The sequence below is a fragment of the Culex quinquefasciatus genome, chromosome 3, assembly GCF_015732765.1.
Source record: "Culex quinquefasciatus strain JHB chromosome 3, VPISU_Cqui_1.0_pri_paternal, whole genome shotgun sequence".
Classification (NCBI taxonomy): Eukaryota; Metazoa; Arthropoda; class Insecta; order Diptera; family Culicidae; genus Culex; species Culex quinquefasciatus.
Window position 1 is genome coordinate 67516325 of NC_051863.1, and position 15702 is coordinate 67532026.

Below are 15702 nucleotides of genomic sequence, written 5' to 3' on the forward strand. Positions count from 1 at the left end.
GCTTAATAGCATCAGCGGAGAGCAACCGTTGGAGATTTTGGATGATGATGTTGACCATTTCAGGTAAAAATAGTGCAAATTTTATTTTGTTTTTCATTAAATAAACAAAAAAAAGTTAGTTCATCCACCGACATAAATTTTCGTCATTCAAAACAATATGGAGGAATCACAACAAAGTTGGCTTACACACTGATCGAGTAATTCCAAATTAAGCTTGAAAGAAAAAGGCGGAGAGAACAATAATGTTTTCAAAACCTGCAAGATGAGCTTGAAAGTAGGGTTAAGTCACTTCGAGTATATTGCATTCGGCGTATCATACACGCATGATATCCCACCAAAAATCACCGTGAATAACAATCTAACAACTCTTATCAGATTTGTAACCCAATCTTCCTCCGTTTTCCCTGCTCCAACTCCTTCTCCTCTCTCTGGCGCTTCCGGTCATGTGTTTGCATGTGCACCAACAGATGATCGTGCCGTACGAACCTCTTCTCGCATTGCTCACACCCAAACCTGGCCTCTCCGTGCGACCCCTGGAAGTGTCGAGCCAGGTCATTTTTGTGCACAAACTGGCTCGTGCAATCCGGCTCCGTGCACTTGTACGGCTTGTCCGCCATGGAATGTCGCGTTTCGTGTTCCGTCAGCTGGGCTTCGGTCGGAAACCGCTTGCCGCACTGGCCACACTTGAACGGACAAGGTCCGCTGTGCTTGCTCTTGACGTGCTGAACCAGACCGCTTTGACGGCCGAACGTTTTGTTGCACGTCTGGCAGACGAAGTCCGTCTGGTAGTTGGGTCGTGGCGTTTTCGTCCGGGGCTTCCTCGGCACACTTTTGGGCGCCGGCTCTTTCACGGTTGGTTTCGGCGTCGACAGGTCCAGTGGGAGATCAGCAACCGTTGGCGCTGGGCTTACCTGGGGCTTGGTCACCAGATCTTCAACGGATGTAAGTGACGGGAGTTCAGAGCTGTCGCTTCCAGTAGATACCAATGTGTTGGGCGCACGATTCCATACCAGTTCAATCTTAACCATTGGTAGATCGTTCCCGGTGAAGTTTGATCCCGCCTTAAGCGATGAAGCGTCCACTGCGAATTGGAAGGACGCCTGTGGAATGGTTGTTGGATCTTCGCCAAGGTGCTGCAGTACAACGTTGTATCTGGTGAATCGGTCGGTGCTTGATCCATTTTTTGTATCCAAATGTAAGGTGGGATATCCAGCGTTTTTGTGTTTGATGGATTCACTATTTATTTCGCGTTCACTCTTGATGTGCTGGAGCAGTTGTGCCACCATGGTTTTAAGAAAATGTGTTATAGCTGATGAATGTTTAATAAAAAAACTTCAACAATATAGATTCTTTTTTGTTTATATATATTAATTTTGCTTTGGTTCCAAACGCTTACCTATGGAGGTATACTAAGCTACCTAAATCCGGAAGTTTGAAAACAAAATCGAGTTAAAACAACTTTTTGTTAAATTTCAAAGCGACAAAACTGCCAAAGATACTTAAATTTTCCTCTCTAACAAAATAAATAATGATAATGTGTTATTTTGAAATAAATAAGTGATGTTGTGATTAATTTTCTATGATTAAAAATAAAATAAAATCACATTAAAGATTTTTGGAGAAATCATCTAACTAATCTTATTTCAAAAAGTAAAACAACAATTTTGCCCTTGCGTAAACTTACAACGGGACACCGATCTCACCAATACACCATTAAATTTTTTTGTTTGTTTTGTTTTGTCTTTTCGCAACATTTTTATCTTGTCTTTAAAAAAATGTAAAGAGCATGAACAATTCCCCCCATTTCCTTATCGTGTCTATAGTGGATTATCAAAACCTTAAACTACGCGGCAAATTTCTTCTCAAGATTCAGATTTTCGAACATTTTCATGGAACTGTTTATGGACTCTCCCCAAATTTGTATGCAGGAAAGAAATAGGTATGCAAAATGTCTTTTTTTCCGAAGAAAGGAAAGGGTTTTTTATGCGACAAATTAGTTTTTTGTTCTTATTTTTAAAGAGTGTAATTTCATAATATTTGAAAATATTAAAAAAAAACGTTACTTAATGCACCGTAAGGTGGTTGATGCCTTCCTCACATTAAGGGTGCACAGCAACCAAGGAAGTTATTGTCTTCTTATTCCGAAATTGTCAAACTTACAGACCCAATCCTGCAAGAATATGATTGTAAAAATAGTCAAACTTTGTTGTAAATAAGATTGAAGACATTTATTTAGGGGATGAATAAAAAATCATATCGATAGTACTAGTAGTTTAGAAGATACTAAAATGTCTGTAACAGAAAACTGGGTGCACAAGCTGTGGTTGATGTGTACCGTTAATATAGTTTTTTTTCAGCCTAAAAATGATCTCTTAATATAACTTCATATACTCATAACTATCGATAGGGTTGTCAGATCAATCTTTTGGACGCGTTGACTAGGTCTTTTGATTACGCATCTAATGATGGGTCACATCTTTTTCGTCAAAATATCTGAGATTCAAGAAGAAGTGTTTAGTTAACACTTAAGTGCTCATAACTTTTGATAGGATTATCAGATATTCGATGTTTTAGGCTCATTGGAAAGGTCTTACAAATATCTAACTAACGACGGGTCGCATGATGGACACAAACATAATTTTTATTGAAATATTTGAGATCCAGCCTCAAAAAAGTGTATGAATAATACTTAAGTGTTAATAACTTTTGATAGTCAGATTGTTTGTCAGATTGTCTTTTGTTGTCAGATCTTCGATGTTTAGGACGCGTTAGAAAGGTCTTCTAAAAACCTTTCTAACTGTTATTTATTATAACAGGTTTCTTTACAAAAACCACCCTTTTTACAATCTTCCGGACTTTTGTTAAAAACTTTTTTAGCATAACTTTTGATGTACTTAACAAAACTTTTTAATTTTCAATACCCGGGCAGACGGTAATAACAAAATTCATGCCATTTCAATAACAATTTTTTTTAAAATAACAAAAAGTGTTATGGATTCTTCTTGAAAAATTCATTTTTGCATAAGAGTTGAATAACAGTTTATGTTATCATAACAAAATTTGTTATTGGTCTGATATTGATAGAAACCAAACACAACTTGGGAATGACATTTTTTGTTATGGAAGAATAACTCCAAATGGTATTGATCATTAGTTGTTAAAATAACAAAAATCATAACAAAGATTTGTTCGAAGAATAACTAAAAATGATATAAGTCTGTTATTACAATAACATTTCAATAGCAAAAAAAATCATAACGGTGAATAAAAAAGTTTTTTCAAATATCAAAAAATGTTATTCCAAAGTTATTACCGTCTGCTCGGGTAGCGAATTATGGGACCCCAAGACGGTTTTGAATTTTTGATCAACATCCCACCACACACACAGACATTTGCTCAGAATAGGATTCTGAGTCGATATGTATACGTGAAGATGGGTCTAAGTACTCAAATTAAAAATTTCATTTTTCGAGTGATTTTATAGTCTTTCCTCATTGAGGTTAGGAAGGCAAAACTATAGGGGAGAGGGGTAATATACACCTCTAAGAGAAAACTGTTGTTTCACAACCATAATAGCATTTCTGCGAAAAAATATTGTTAGATATTCTAAAACAACTATTATTCTACGTCATTTATGTGAAGAAAAATCTTCAAAACCCTCAGATTTGTTTAGAAATAAGAAGATTCTAACAAAATTTTGATTCATTTTGAGCATCTATCCGGGGCGATAAATGAAAGTTAAATGAAAACATTTCTAGAGTTTTTTGGAAAGGTTCTATAAACTATTGTGTTTCTTATGTTTAGATTTTTTGTTTAGTTTTGCACATAACTTAAACTGTTATAATACTGCGATATTCAATTTTTTTCAGAATAGATTTGCAATGTTAAGCTTCATATTGATGATTTTTTCCCTCTCCCCCTATATAAAAAATAATAATAAGGGGTTACATACAAGTAGAAAATCACAAAATTTTGTATTACAGAAAATTTGTTAAATCAACTCAAAAGATGATTATTAATCACTCCTGAAAGTTTCATGAAGATATTTCATGATTAAACTGAGTAATAGACGATTTGTGCTCAAAATTTTGCCAAGCGGGCTGTCAAACTTTTTTGGCGTTTCTCTCTAAACCCCGAGTTGATTTACGGGTGCCACAAAATCTCGAGATGGAATGGACCAAATTGGATGAAATTTGAGGTGAAGACTCTCAAGATGTATGTGCAGAACAAAGCCCAATTTTTTAAATCTGCTTTTAAAAAAAATACAAAAATCAAAAACTAACGGTTTTTTTAATAGGAAAAATACAAACATATTTTTATCTTTTTTTAAATAAACTTTTTGAAAATCGGCCTTCGTCATGCACACGGGATCGGTTTCACGAGTCTTCACCAAAATTTTGAGACGATTTGGTCAAGACAGTGTTGAGATATCGTGGCACCCGTTTTTTGAAACTGCTAACTTGAAATTGCTATAACTCGGCAATGATGCAACCAAATATCTTCAAATTTGTTTTTAGGAGGTGAAAATGAATATTTTAATGTCCTGAAAAAAGTATTTGAAAAAAAATTAAGTGTATGCTCATATTAACCTCTGACTTTTTTTTGCCGATATACATGTAAGTAACCCCTTAAAACAAAAAGGAAAGAAAGCATCCAGTGTTTTTAAAGATCCTATACACATAAAAAAGACATTTTTTTTATAGAGTTTTTCAGCCGGAGGCTGGTTCAGCTCTTTAACAGAAGACCTTTTTTGCTAATTTTAATGCTAAATATAAACTTCTCATACCTACAGTATAACAGTTTAGACACATCTGTAATTCCAATATCGTTTACCTATAAGTGGTTGACACTTTGTTAAGATTATAGCAACAATAAAAGCCATTGCATTCCTATTGTTGTAAAATACTCATGTTGTATGCCCAACGTTTGGAATAAGCGTGATAACGTTACAGAGACGAAAAGTATTAAACATTGCTTTTATTTGTGTGATTTGTGCTGTTGTGTAATGCAAACTACTCGTTTTTAAGGACACATTGTTTTTTTTAATGTAAGTTTTTAAACTAATAATTATGGGCACTTTTAATTTGTAATTAATTGTTTCTAAAAAAAGATAATAACAAAAGTACAAAGCTGGGGTGAGGGGCTGAGCGCCATTTGCAAAATGAATCTGATCTGTAACGGTCAACACTTTTATTGCCTTCATTGCTACATACGTACGTGTCTAAACAAGATTTAATATGACTGTTGTTTTTTTCGCAAACGGTTTCTTGGTTGACGCCCTCGACTTCCATCTGAATATCCTACTAATTGACCAATCAACGCACTGAACGACTTATTTTACCTGTTTTTTTTTTTTGTTCCGTTTCGTTCGATATGAAGATTCTCTACTCGACGATGGACACACCTCAAATTTCCCGTTTTTTTTTTGTTTTGTTTCGTTAACTTGTACCATTTGAAACAGTCAGCAATAAAATGAGTTGTTGCGAATCGATGGAAAACAATTTAAGCTAATTGATGAGCACTGGAGGTGTGTCATCAGTTTACAAAAAAGTCCGTTGACTGAACGTGCTTGAATGTTTGGCAATTGCATTGTCTCTTCTAAGCGGATTAAAAAAAATGATTTTCTCGTAACACAAGCCGTTTTTAAGATGACGAATAAATATTTTTTGAAGTCGCATAAATGTTATTAAAAGTTATAACTCGAAACCATGAGTTTTTAAAGGGTTTAATGAACCACATGTTATTCCTTTGATTTTTGTGTGTTATAGTATTTCTTACTCAAAGCAGTTTCAAAAAGTAACAAAATTAAAAATTAGTTATATAAGACGTTTTTATAAACTTCATAAATATCGTTTCTACTTATGGAATTCGCGATACGAAGGTCTTTGTTTTTGTTTTTTTACGGACTATTCCCAATTAATTTAAAAACAATCAACATTTTTGAGATTTGTTTGGAACATAAAGTTGCACTCCTAATATATTTCTTGTAAATAACATTTTCATTTGAAAAAAACTTGTACAATCGATTGCAAACTACATGATGGATACAATTTACAAAGATTATTTGTAGCCCTTTGGACCACCTGTTATGTGATTTTGTATTTCTTAAAATTAAAGTTTAGTAAACATTTTTAGTTTTCAATCAATTTTGGAAATATAGGTTTTCCATATTAATTAAAAAGGCATGACGCTATATTTTTATGAGCTGGGACCCAAACTACCTACCTAGGGATTCGAACTTATGACATTTGGGCTACGAATTGAGTACGTTACATCTGGTTCAAGGTGAGTATTGGTTAAAGCATAATAGTTGCAATAATTTTGCAAGTTTTGTTTGTTTTTTTTTAAATTTAATTTATTTATAAAAAATGGCAACAATTTAATTAGACTGTTGGAAAAATTCATATATTTTTATTGAAAATGTCAAAAATTACTTGCAGTTAAAAAAGGCAGTTGATAGATATTTTTTACTGTTTTTAAGTTTAAAAAAAAAACGTTGTTTTCTTAACGCAATTTTTCACCCTTGGCCCGCAAGTTTATGTGAGCTTCAAATTTGGCCCGCCACTCAAAAACTTTGAGCACCCCTGACCTCCATTTTGCTTCTAATGTTGTCATATCAGCACTTACAATAAAAAGCGTTTTCAATATATTGTCGTTTATTATATTTTATTATATTGTCTTTGTTAAACAAAGTTTGTTTTATATTTTTTGTTTTTTTTTGTCCGCAGCTCGATCTTGACCAGTGCTGGGGACATAAACCTTAACCCTAGCCAAAAATGAATTTTTCAACGTATTTTTGATCTTTAAAAAGCATTGCAAAGAATAAGTCTTAAAATTGAAAAAAAAGGATTGGAAGTTTGACTTTTTTATGTGACTTTGGCAAAGTATTTTTTTAATAGTATTTTTTATTTAGGGGTCAACTTTGGCTGAGTTTTTACAAACATTTCCTATATTTTAAATAAAAAGAAGTATGTGCAGTATGTTTTGTAGTGTCTCAGACTATGCCTCTACACATTTTAACAATTTAAATAATAATAGTGCCATTCTATAGCAGAAAATGTGAAAAACAAGCAAAAAAATGAAAAAGTTACTGAAAAACATGAAAAAATTAGACAGGCAAAATGTAACGATAGGAGGTGGTAGAATAGTCCAAATACTACCAACAACAAACATGAACTAAACAAGATAAAAGCAAATTAAAATACCAAAAACAAAGCAAGAAAAACTTAAAACATAGCATACTTTAGGTTTTTTATTTGTTTTACAAACTATTCAATTAGTATGAAAAATTCAACCTAAGCATAAGCATATGAAGCAAAATAGCTTATGGGACACTATAAAAAAACTTAAGATTCGTACTGTTGGATAAAATTATGTTAAATTCATTAAAACTTATTCAATTAATATTTTCTCCCTTGATGTCAAACCTTATGGTCTTTTCAGTTGATAGAATTTCAAGTCGGAAGTTGTTTAAGAGTACCTTCTTCTGATGGTATCCCAACGGGTACATGATAGTTCTCGAACACGGATTGCATAATGTGAATGGAATTGAACAGATACCCCAATGGTGTGGTAACAGTGTGTTCGATATAAATGCTCTTTCTTGGCGCCTCCTTTTCTATTAAAAAAACTTAAGTGTTGCCTTTTATCAAAGAAATAAAAAATATTGATAGAAAATCAATTATAATTATTACAATTATTTGTCAGTCTTCATTTGGTTTTTTATTGACATGAAATTTAATAGATCTAAAATTAACAGACATTTAATTGAAAGAGGGTTCTCAGAAGACGTTTACTTAATTGAACATTATATTACATTATAATTTTAAATATTTCCATAAACTTACCAAAAGTCGTTATGTTCTATCTAAGTATTGGTGCAAATCTTAGTTATTCCCTACCTACTAATCAGGTAGGTAGGACCAATGCTTTACTATTCCTCATACCATTAGACTATTCAAAGGGACTCCACTTTCCAATCATCTCAAACAGTTTACCTCTGCCCAGCAAAGTGCTAACATCAGCCGATCTCATTTCAGCAAACTACCTTTCTGTTCAAGTGTTGTGTTGTCGTAATCACTCGCAGAAACTCCGCACAATGGGCACCCCCGAAGACAGTTCGCCCCTCTGGGGTACCGGTCAGTTCAGCTATCCGGACTTTAGCCGACCTTCGGCGCTATCGGCATGGCCGGAAAACTCCTCACCAGCGCCTTCGTTCGATCCGTACGGAGCACGTGACACGGTGGATTACGCCGAACTCAAGCCGGAAAGTTTTCTGCACTATCACCAGCAGCATCAGATGAGTGCCCCTCCGGTTCCGCACGGGGGATTCCTGCCGAGTTTGATCCAGCATACGCCGTTTTTGAACGGACACAATGTGCTGCTGCCAGAGTCGAGCCCGTACTTGTCACCGATGTTGGCCGTCCAGAATCAGCACATGTCCCCGGACGGGGGATACTCTTCACCGGGCAGTGCGGGTTCGGAGTACTTTGGAATGTCGTACCATGGTCTGCAGCAGCATCAGCAGGCACAGACGGTTCCGCAGGAGTACGTGGCCAGCATGTCACCTTATGGGAATATGGTTCCCTCGGTGGAAGCGGACGCGGCTTCGATGGAACAGTCGATTAAACAGGAAGAGCAACAAGAAACACAACCGCTTTACGGTCAACAGTTGGAATATATCGTGCAGTCCGTTGACGAAAGCAAACCGATAATCCACGAAAACATTATGATTTGCCCACCGATGGACATGCAGCAAATCAATCACCAGGCCGAGGCCGAACCGATACAGTTCCACGTGCCAACTCCGGTTGCGCACCAGCCACAGGCCACCACAACCGTGGACATGAGCCATGACGAAATAGACCGACTCATCTACCGATCCCGGTACGGAGCTCCAGCGGAGAACCAACCGTCAGTACCGGCGCCCTCCACCCATCGGATAGTGGCCCGCGTAGACCTGGACTCGCCCAACTCATCGGAAGCGAGTGACGACCTACTCCCAACGACCCCAAACTCGGACCCAACCATCGCCCTGGACCCGCAGAATCGACGATCGGCCCGACCCAGCGTGATCGAGCACAGCAACTTCGAGTGCGATCAGTGCGGGAACTTCTTCGCCCGCCAGTGTGGCCTGACGCAGCACAAAAAGTGGATCCACTCGCCGCGGATGATCCCGTGCGAAAAATGTGGCAAAAAGTTCCTCACCTCCGAGGAGCTGGCCAAGCACATCGTCAAGCACAACCAGGTGGACAAGCCGCACAAGTGCCCGGTCTGTCCGAAGCAGTTCTGCCACAAGAACGACCTGCGGCGGCACATGTTCCGGCACTCGGAGAAGGTCCCGTTCACGTGCGGAATCTGCCACCGGGGCTTCATCCGGGCGGACCATCTGACGGCGCACGAGATTTCGCACGAACGGCGGCGGAAGATCAGCTCCAAGGCCGGCGGGACGAAGGGGGAGGCCGGGGGAAAGAAGCAGAAGAAGAAGCAGTAGGGAGGAGCAACGCGTGGGTTGTACATCAAGTAAGTACGGGAAAAGTGTTGTATAAATAAGATAAACAAAAACATTTAGTGACAAATCCCAGAACTATTCAACTAAGTGCTATTTGAACAAACGATCCGACGGAAATATATTTTTGTTTTTAAGTAATTTGATTTATTGATATATACATAGTTTTTGAAATTTCACCCAGCTTTTTTCTACAGTTTTTAGAATTAGAACATTTACAGTATTTAAACTCAATACACTTTAGAATGTTCTGGTAACAAAAGACCACCATTCGGCTAAAGTCACCTTTATTCAATAATAAAAAAAACAACAGCAACTTTAGAATTTTCCATTTTTAATATTTTATTTAAACAAAAAATGTCTTTTTTAATCCAGTATTTTTTTGATCAATGATTCATTGGGATGCCGAATGAAAGATTTTCTTAATTTTCGGTGGATTTTTCAATCTAAAAATCATTCTGAGACATATCAAAACTGATTGTTTTCGCTGATGCGCTATGATTAAATTCTTAATAAAATATAGATTTTATGAGATATTTTTAGAAAAATCTAAACTACGATTTTTTGTACACTTTTAACCTTTTAACATGCTTCACAGAAATGCTTCAACTTCAACAGTTTGTAACTTTTAATCACAGGGGTTTAGAGAGATTGTCCAGAAGACTTTTTCATGTCTCCGCAAGATCTTTGAAAAATTTTGGTCTTGTTCGTGCATATGCTTGGACCTATCTCAATTAAAGTTCATTCGATTAAACAAACAAAATAGTTGCTAATTCATCATAAAAAATAAACCTTAGTAATTAATGAAACGCAACATTTATAAGAAACAAAGAAATCGTTAACAATGAAGACCAGAAAGATGTTTGAATGCCTTTTAAAAGAGTCATACAGTTTTTTAAAATGTGGTAAACCTTCACCCAAACAATCTCGCCAATCAACGATAATCATATTGACACTATTTATTTTGTCAAATGCAGCGATGAAATAATCATCATCAAAAGAAAATCACGTTCATCAAGAGAAATAATCCGAAGGGAGCATGGCTCTTCTCTCTCGCGCACGGAAGATAGGTAAATGGAATCTAAAAAAATCATCATCTTGATTTTTCGGCAGAACATCTTTTTCACTACTACACTTGCAAGTGTGACGTCACACGTCGAAATATGACCTGTCACATTTTGTAGATGGGCAATGTATGTAAATAAATATTTTTAAGTGGTGCTGACAAGGAAATTCACAAAAAATCATCAACAAATTGATTTTCTTGGAGAAGTTCGAGAGCGATTATATTTTGCGTGATTTGCCTCCTCTCTCTTTCGCGGGTGAAGAAAGTTCGCAACCGAAATTGATTTTTTTTGCGATTATTCCATCCCTGGTCAAATGGTACTCAACCAACCAAGTGAAATTTAAACAAATTCCTTTACTCGTACTTTCAAAAGCAACTCGTTACAAGCTACTTTGTGCCAGTACATTTTAGAACAGATGTTCAAGCAATCAAAATGAAAGCACATTTTCGATAGGTTGTAATTGTAGTAGTTAAAAACGCAATAGAAAGTCACATTATTTTTTACAGTTTGTAAGGTATAGGAATCACTTTAATAAACTGAGTTTTCATATTTTTTTCCACCTTTTTCTTCCAAGGAATGTATGCACCGTGGGTCTCCTGTGATGAAACGAAGGCCGAAAATTAGGGAAAACACTCTCAACAAACATGTGAAAAAACATTTTATGACAGAAAATGACGAGCATAACTGTAATAAGACAGAGAAATGTAACTTATTTATTGTATATTAGGGTCGTTGCATTTTTAATTAGGAAGAAAAATCAAAAGAAAAAAGTTTAAATACGTTAAGGTAAGGAAAATGGATTAGGATAAGAAAAAGTGATTCGTGTTAAGACTGATGAGTTTTTATTGCTATTTGAGGATTTCGATAGTGAATTGTATAGCTCGCCTTATTAATGATTACAATTTGTGTTAATTTTATCAGTTAGATACCCATTTTCAACAAAAAAAAAAGAAAAAAACGAAATCAAACTGTCTTTTCTATTTGCAACGAAAACATTGAGAAATTGACGCCTAAAACAGTAAAAACGTATCGATTCGATAGTAAAAGTGCACTTGAACGTGAACTTTCCCTCCAAATGGATGCAACTGGTCCCGTCAATGGGTAGACAAACATGGCCACGTGTGATGAATAATTCATCAGGCGTCCAAATGTCCCACATGGGAGACCACGTGGAAAAAATCCTTCCCACATTTTACATGCATGTCAAAAGTACACTCACGCCATCCTTAATGCCAGACTTTTAAAAGAGCTTAATACTCCCAGACGGCCCGCGCCACGTGGGTTGTAATTAATGGTAATTTTTAAAATTGCATCTCGCCATGCAAAACTTCCTGGAACAATGGTTCATTGACCGAGAAATTACTGAAAAACGAAAAAAAGGAAAAAAATGTCGCGTGCGAATAAGAATGGCCACGTGGCTTATGAGTGCTGTGTTTTCGTCGTTTTATGTTTGATGCAGTCAGCTGGCATCGTTACATTTCCGGTAATTTCCAGCCGAGTGGATTTGATGGTTGACACGTTGAATGACCGCTCTTTATGCGGATTTAACTACAAGGAACTGTGTTTACAAAAACGAAGATTCCCATTTGAAGCTTGGTTAACATATAAGACTAGAAAGTTTTATGGACTACTATCCACAATATGTTTTAATAGGGCGTATTAACTGTGTAGGCAAATCAGGTAACGTTATGCTCTATTGAAATGTAGTTTTGAGAGTTTGTAGTAAAAAAGCTGGTACCTTCTTTTTTTGAAAACGTATTTTTTTTCAAATCAAGCTTACTTTTTTCAAAACGTCACGGCGCAGAGAACTTTTTGAAAAAAAAACTCTTGAAATATACTCGTTGCAGTTTCAGATCAAAAATATTAAAATTTACAATGTTTTGTAAAATAAGGAACTATTACTTCCTAACAAGTGTCCGTAACTCTTGACAAGGTTTCTAGGATTTAGTTTTTAACAGCTTTTAGTCAAGTATTTTAAATCTATCTTATTTTCAATGAGTAAATTTATCTTGTGCACTAACCTTTTGGCTTTGGAAAATTCACAAAACTTGATTTTCATAGCTAAGATACACAATTAAACCAAAACAACTCTTTGCAAGGTTGCCAGTTCATGTCAAGTTAGAGAAAAAGCATGTTTTTACATCAGATACCTTATAAAAAACTTTGAAGGGCACTATCTCACCGCAGAGATGTAATATTTATTCAGAGATGGACAAGGATGGACACTATTTTAAAACTAAAACAAAAAACATTTTTTTTAGAAAAAAATATTTAAAAATGGTTATAACCTGAAAACGGCGCACTTAATCAAAATTTTACAAATGCGCTTATCAATTGCAAGTTCAGTTTGAAGTAAAAATAGTATTGTTGATATAAATTTCGAGTTTATTTTTTATTTTTTCTTAAGTAAGTATTCAAAATATTTATCATAACTAAGTCAAAATTAAATCGTCTGTCATGCAAATTAGATGACCCTTTAGGTCCACAAAAACATGTACCGTAAACCGGGGTGACATTGATAGGATTTCCATTTGTTTTTGGAATATTTTCCGACTGGTAAGGTTTTTCTCATGATTATTATTTTTAAACATGTACTGGGATAGGCCACACGATGTCCATGCACTATTTTTGAAAAAAAAGTTTTTCAATAGTGTTTAAATAATAGTAATCTTTAAAATTCTTATTTTGAATTCCGGGGTGACATTGATAGTCATAGTTTTTCTTGTTAAAATAAAATTTAATGTGTTCAATTTTATGTTTATGTCAAATGTACCATCACTAAAGTTGCTGATATATTTTTTAAGAAAAAAAACTAGTAAACTAAGTTTATAAGATTTTTTTATCAAAATGCATATAAATTTAAACTAAAATTGTCAAAAGTAAAAGTTTTGCTTTAAATTCGTCGAAACTAGTGTTGTTTATATTATTAACACTGGAACGCCCAACGCATGTCCAACTTACACGGACGCCCAAGCCTCCCAAAAAAGGTGGAACGGTAACTTCAACTCGCTGGTTCCGGGCATTACTCAACCAATCAAGATGATTCTTCTTTCCAATGATTTGTTAGGATGTCTAGATGATTCTAGAACTTTGCAGAACTCAATTTGAACAAATCTGTAATTTTTGCGACCGAAAACACCGTTCCACCTTTTTAACAAGACTGCCTCCGCGGAATTTTCAGCGATTTTTTTTTACACGCGAAAAAAAAAAAGTTGGAACGATCGCAAAAATTACAGATCTGATCAAATTAAGTTCTGCAAAGTTCTAGAATCATTTAGACATCCTTACAAATCACTGGAAAGAAGAAGCATCTTGATTGGTTGAGTTATGCCCGAGAACCATTGAGTTGAAGTTACCGTTCCAACTTTTTTGGAGCCTTGGGCGTTGGAATGTTTATGATTTATGTTTCATTTGTAACTGTATTCAAAGCATAAATCAAAAGTATTCACATTTTATAAGAAATTTGTACCATTGAAAATGCCTATGAATTGGAGATTTTTTTAAAAAATGTTTCAAAAACACATATTATTAATTATTTACAAATTAATTTTCCTTTCTTCTAGTTGAAAATTGACCAGAGAATCCGAAAATACATTCCGTTTTCCGATTCAAAATCATATTCATTGAGAAAATCGTGACACTTTGAGAATGTTTAAATAATGCTATTCATCAACATTTTCCTAATTATAGTTAACTAACTTTTGAAACTTTTCAATTTTTCAAACTGCTTCTAGACGTACCTACTTTGAACACTTCTCTACCATGGTCAGTATGATTCCATACCATTCCGTACGTATTTAATTTGTACTCTACATTTTATGGACATATCTCAAACCTATCAAAGTCACCCCGTTTTACGGTACAAAACAAAAAAAACGAAGTTAAGTTTGTCACAATCGAGTTTTTGTAGTAAAGCGTGAAATATAAAAGAGGGATTTCGACGATTTTATAGCACTTTTATATGGACAGCTTCTAAGTTTGTATGGAAATGATGCAAAATGATTTATTTGGACATAAGAAATCGATGGACAAAGTTTTATCGAAATAATAAAAATACATAACTATTTAATAACTATTTAAAATCGCGTAAAATTATGCGAGAATTGTTCTGAACCAGACATTTTGATCCAAATAGTATGTTGCATCCATATCGTTAATTTTATACATAAAACTAATTAAAAAATGTTTTAAAGGATTAAATCATGTGTTAAATGCTACCCTTTTCGTTTAGTCATGTTTTGTCCATAAGTGATTTTCTTTGGTTTGCCTTCGTTCTCCAAGGAAAAGCTTTTCCAAGTTAAACTTTTCCTTTTCCACGTTACGAAAATAAAGAAAACCTCCAACCTTGCCGTAGTTCACTCCTCGTGAGAGTTCTGGTTTGAATGGCAGCCCCACGACACTTCTTCTTTAGTTTGAGTATGATGGTGCGGAAAACCACCCCTGGTATTGTTGTGGTGGTAGCGTAACAAAAAGGAAGTTATTAGAGTTATTAAAAGTTTCCGCCGTTCGAGATTGATACGGGAATAAAATCAGGACGCTCGCTTAGTTTTTCCCTTACGGGAGTTGTTTGTTTGCCTCAACGCAGGAGCAGTAAGTTAATGAAACAAAAAAAATTAAAACATTGTTCACATCAAAAACACATTTTGGTACTGTGTATCCCAATACAAAACTCATAAACTTTTGTAAACGATCGAAAAACGGTCTTACCTCTGCAGAAGCGAGCGCTGAGATTTCGGGGTGTTCCAGGCAGATCGAACGGTGCGCAAAATCTGCTCGATGTCCGGTATTTTGCGACCTGCAGGGGTAAGAGGGAAAAGGAAAATATCTGTGAGTTAATAAAATGCTACATTTTACGGGGGCATGGCATATTTGGGTTATGGAAGGTTCGGTTACGTTTGTGGTTTGTGGGTAAATTATGACCTGGGAAAGTATTTGAAAGTCTCTAGAGGTAAATTTTAGGGTTTTTGTTGTTACCATCTATTGTGGTGGTCTCAATCTGAACAGGGATAGTACTTTAAAAAGTTTTCTAAAAACAGCCATTTTGGGCAGACTTTTAAACGTTCTAAGCCTTCCAAAAAAATTGATCGAAGACAAGGTTGAAAAAGGCTGACCAACCTTTAATATATA

At 35.4% G+C, this 15702-nt stretch overlaps 2 protein-coding genes across 2 annotated transcripts in view; one reads left to right on the top strand and one right to left on the bottom strand.

Annotated features, from left to right (window-relative positions):
• The window catches only part of LOC6044302, a 133407-nt gene that overhangs the window by 54668 nt on the left and 63037 nt on the right, over positions 1-15702 (bottom strand). The window contains 1 exon segment of the mRNA XM_038263085.1: positions 15283-15370. Coding sequence (XP_038119013.1) covers positions 15283-15370 — 88 coding nt within the window.
• On the top strand, positions 4899-11538 carry LOC6044298 (zinc finger and BTB domain-containing protein 49). The gene is made up of 3 exons (XM_038263086.1): positions 4899-5047; positions 8040-9522; positions 11150-11538. Exon 2 carries the CDS (start codon positions 8099-8101, stop codon positions 9491-9493), a length of 1395 nt encoding a protein of 464 aa, XP_038119014.1. The 5' UTR covers positions 4899-5047; positions 8040-8098; the 3' UTR covers positions 9494-9522; positions 11150-11538.

Coding starts and splice junctions, on each gene's coding strand:
- LOC6044298 (XM_038263086.1), top strand. CDS start 8,099: ATGGGCACCCCCGAAGACAGTTCGCCCCTCTGGGGTACCGGTCAGTTC.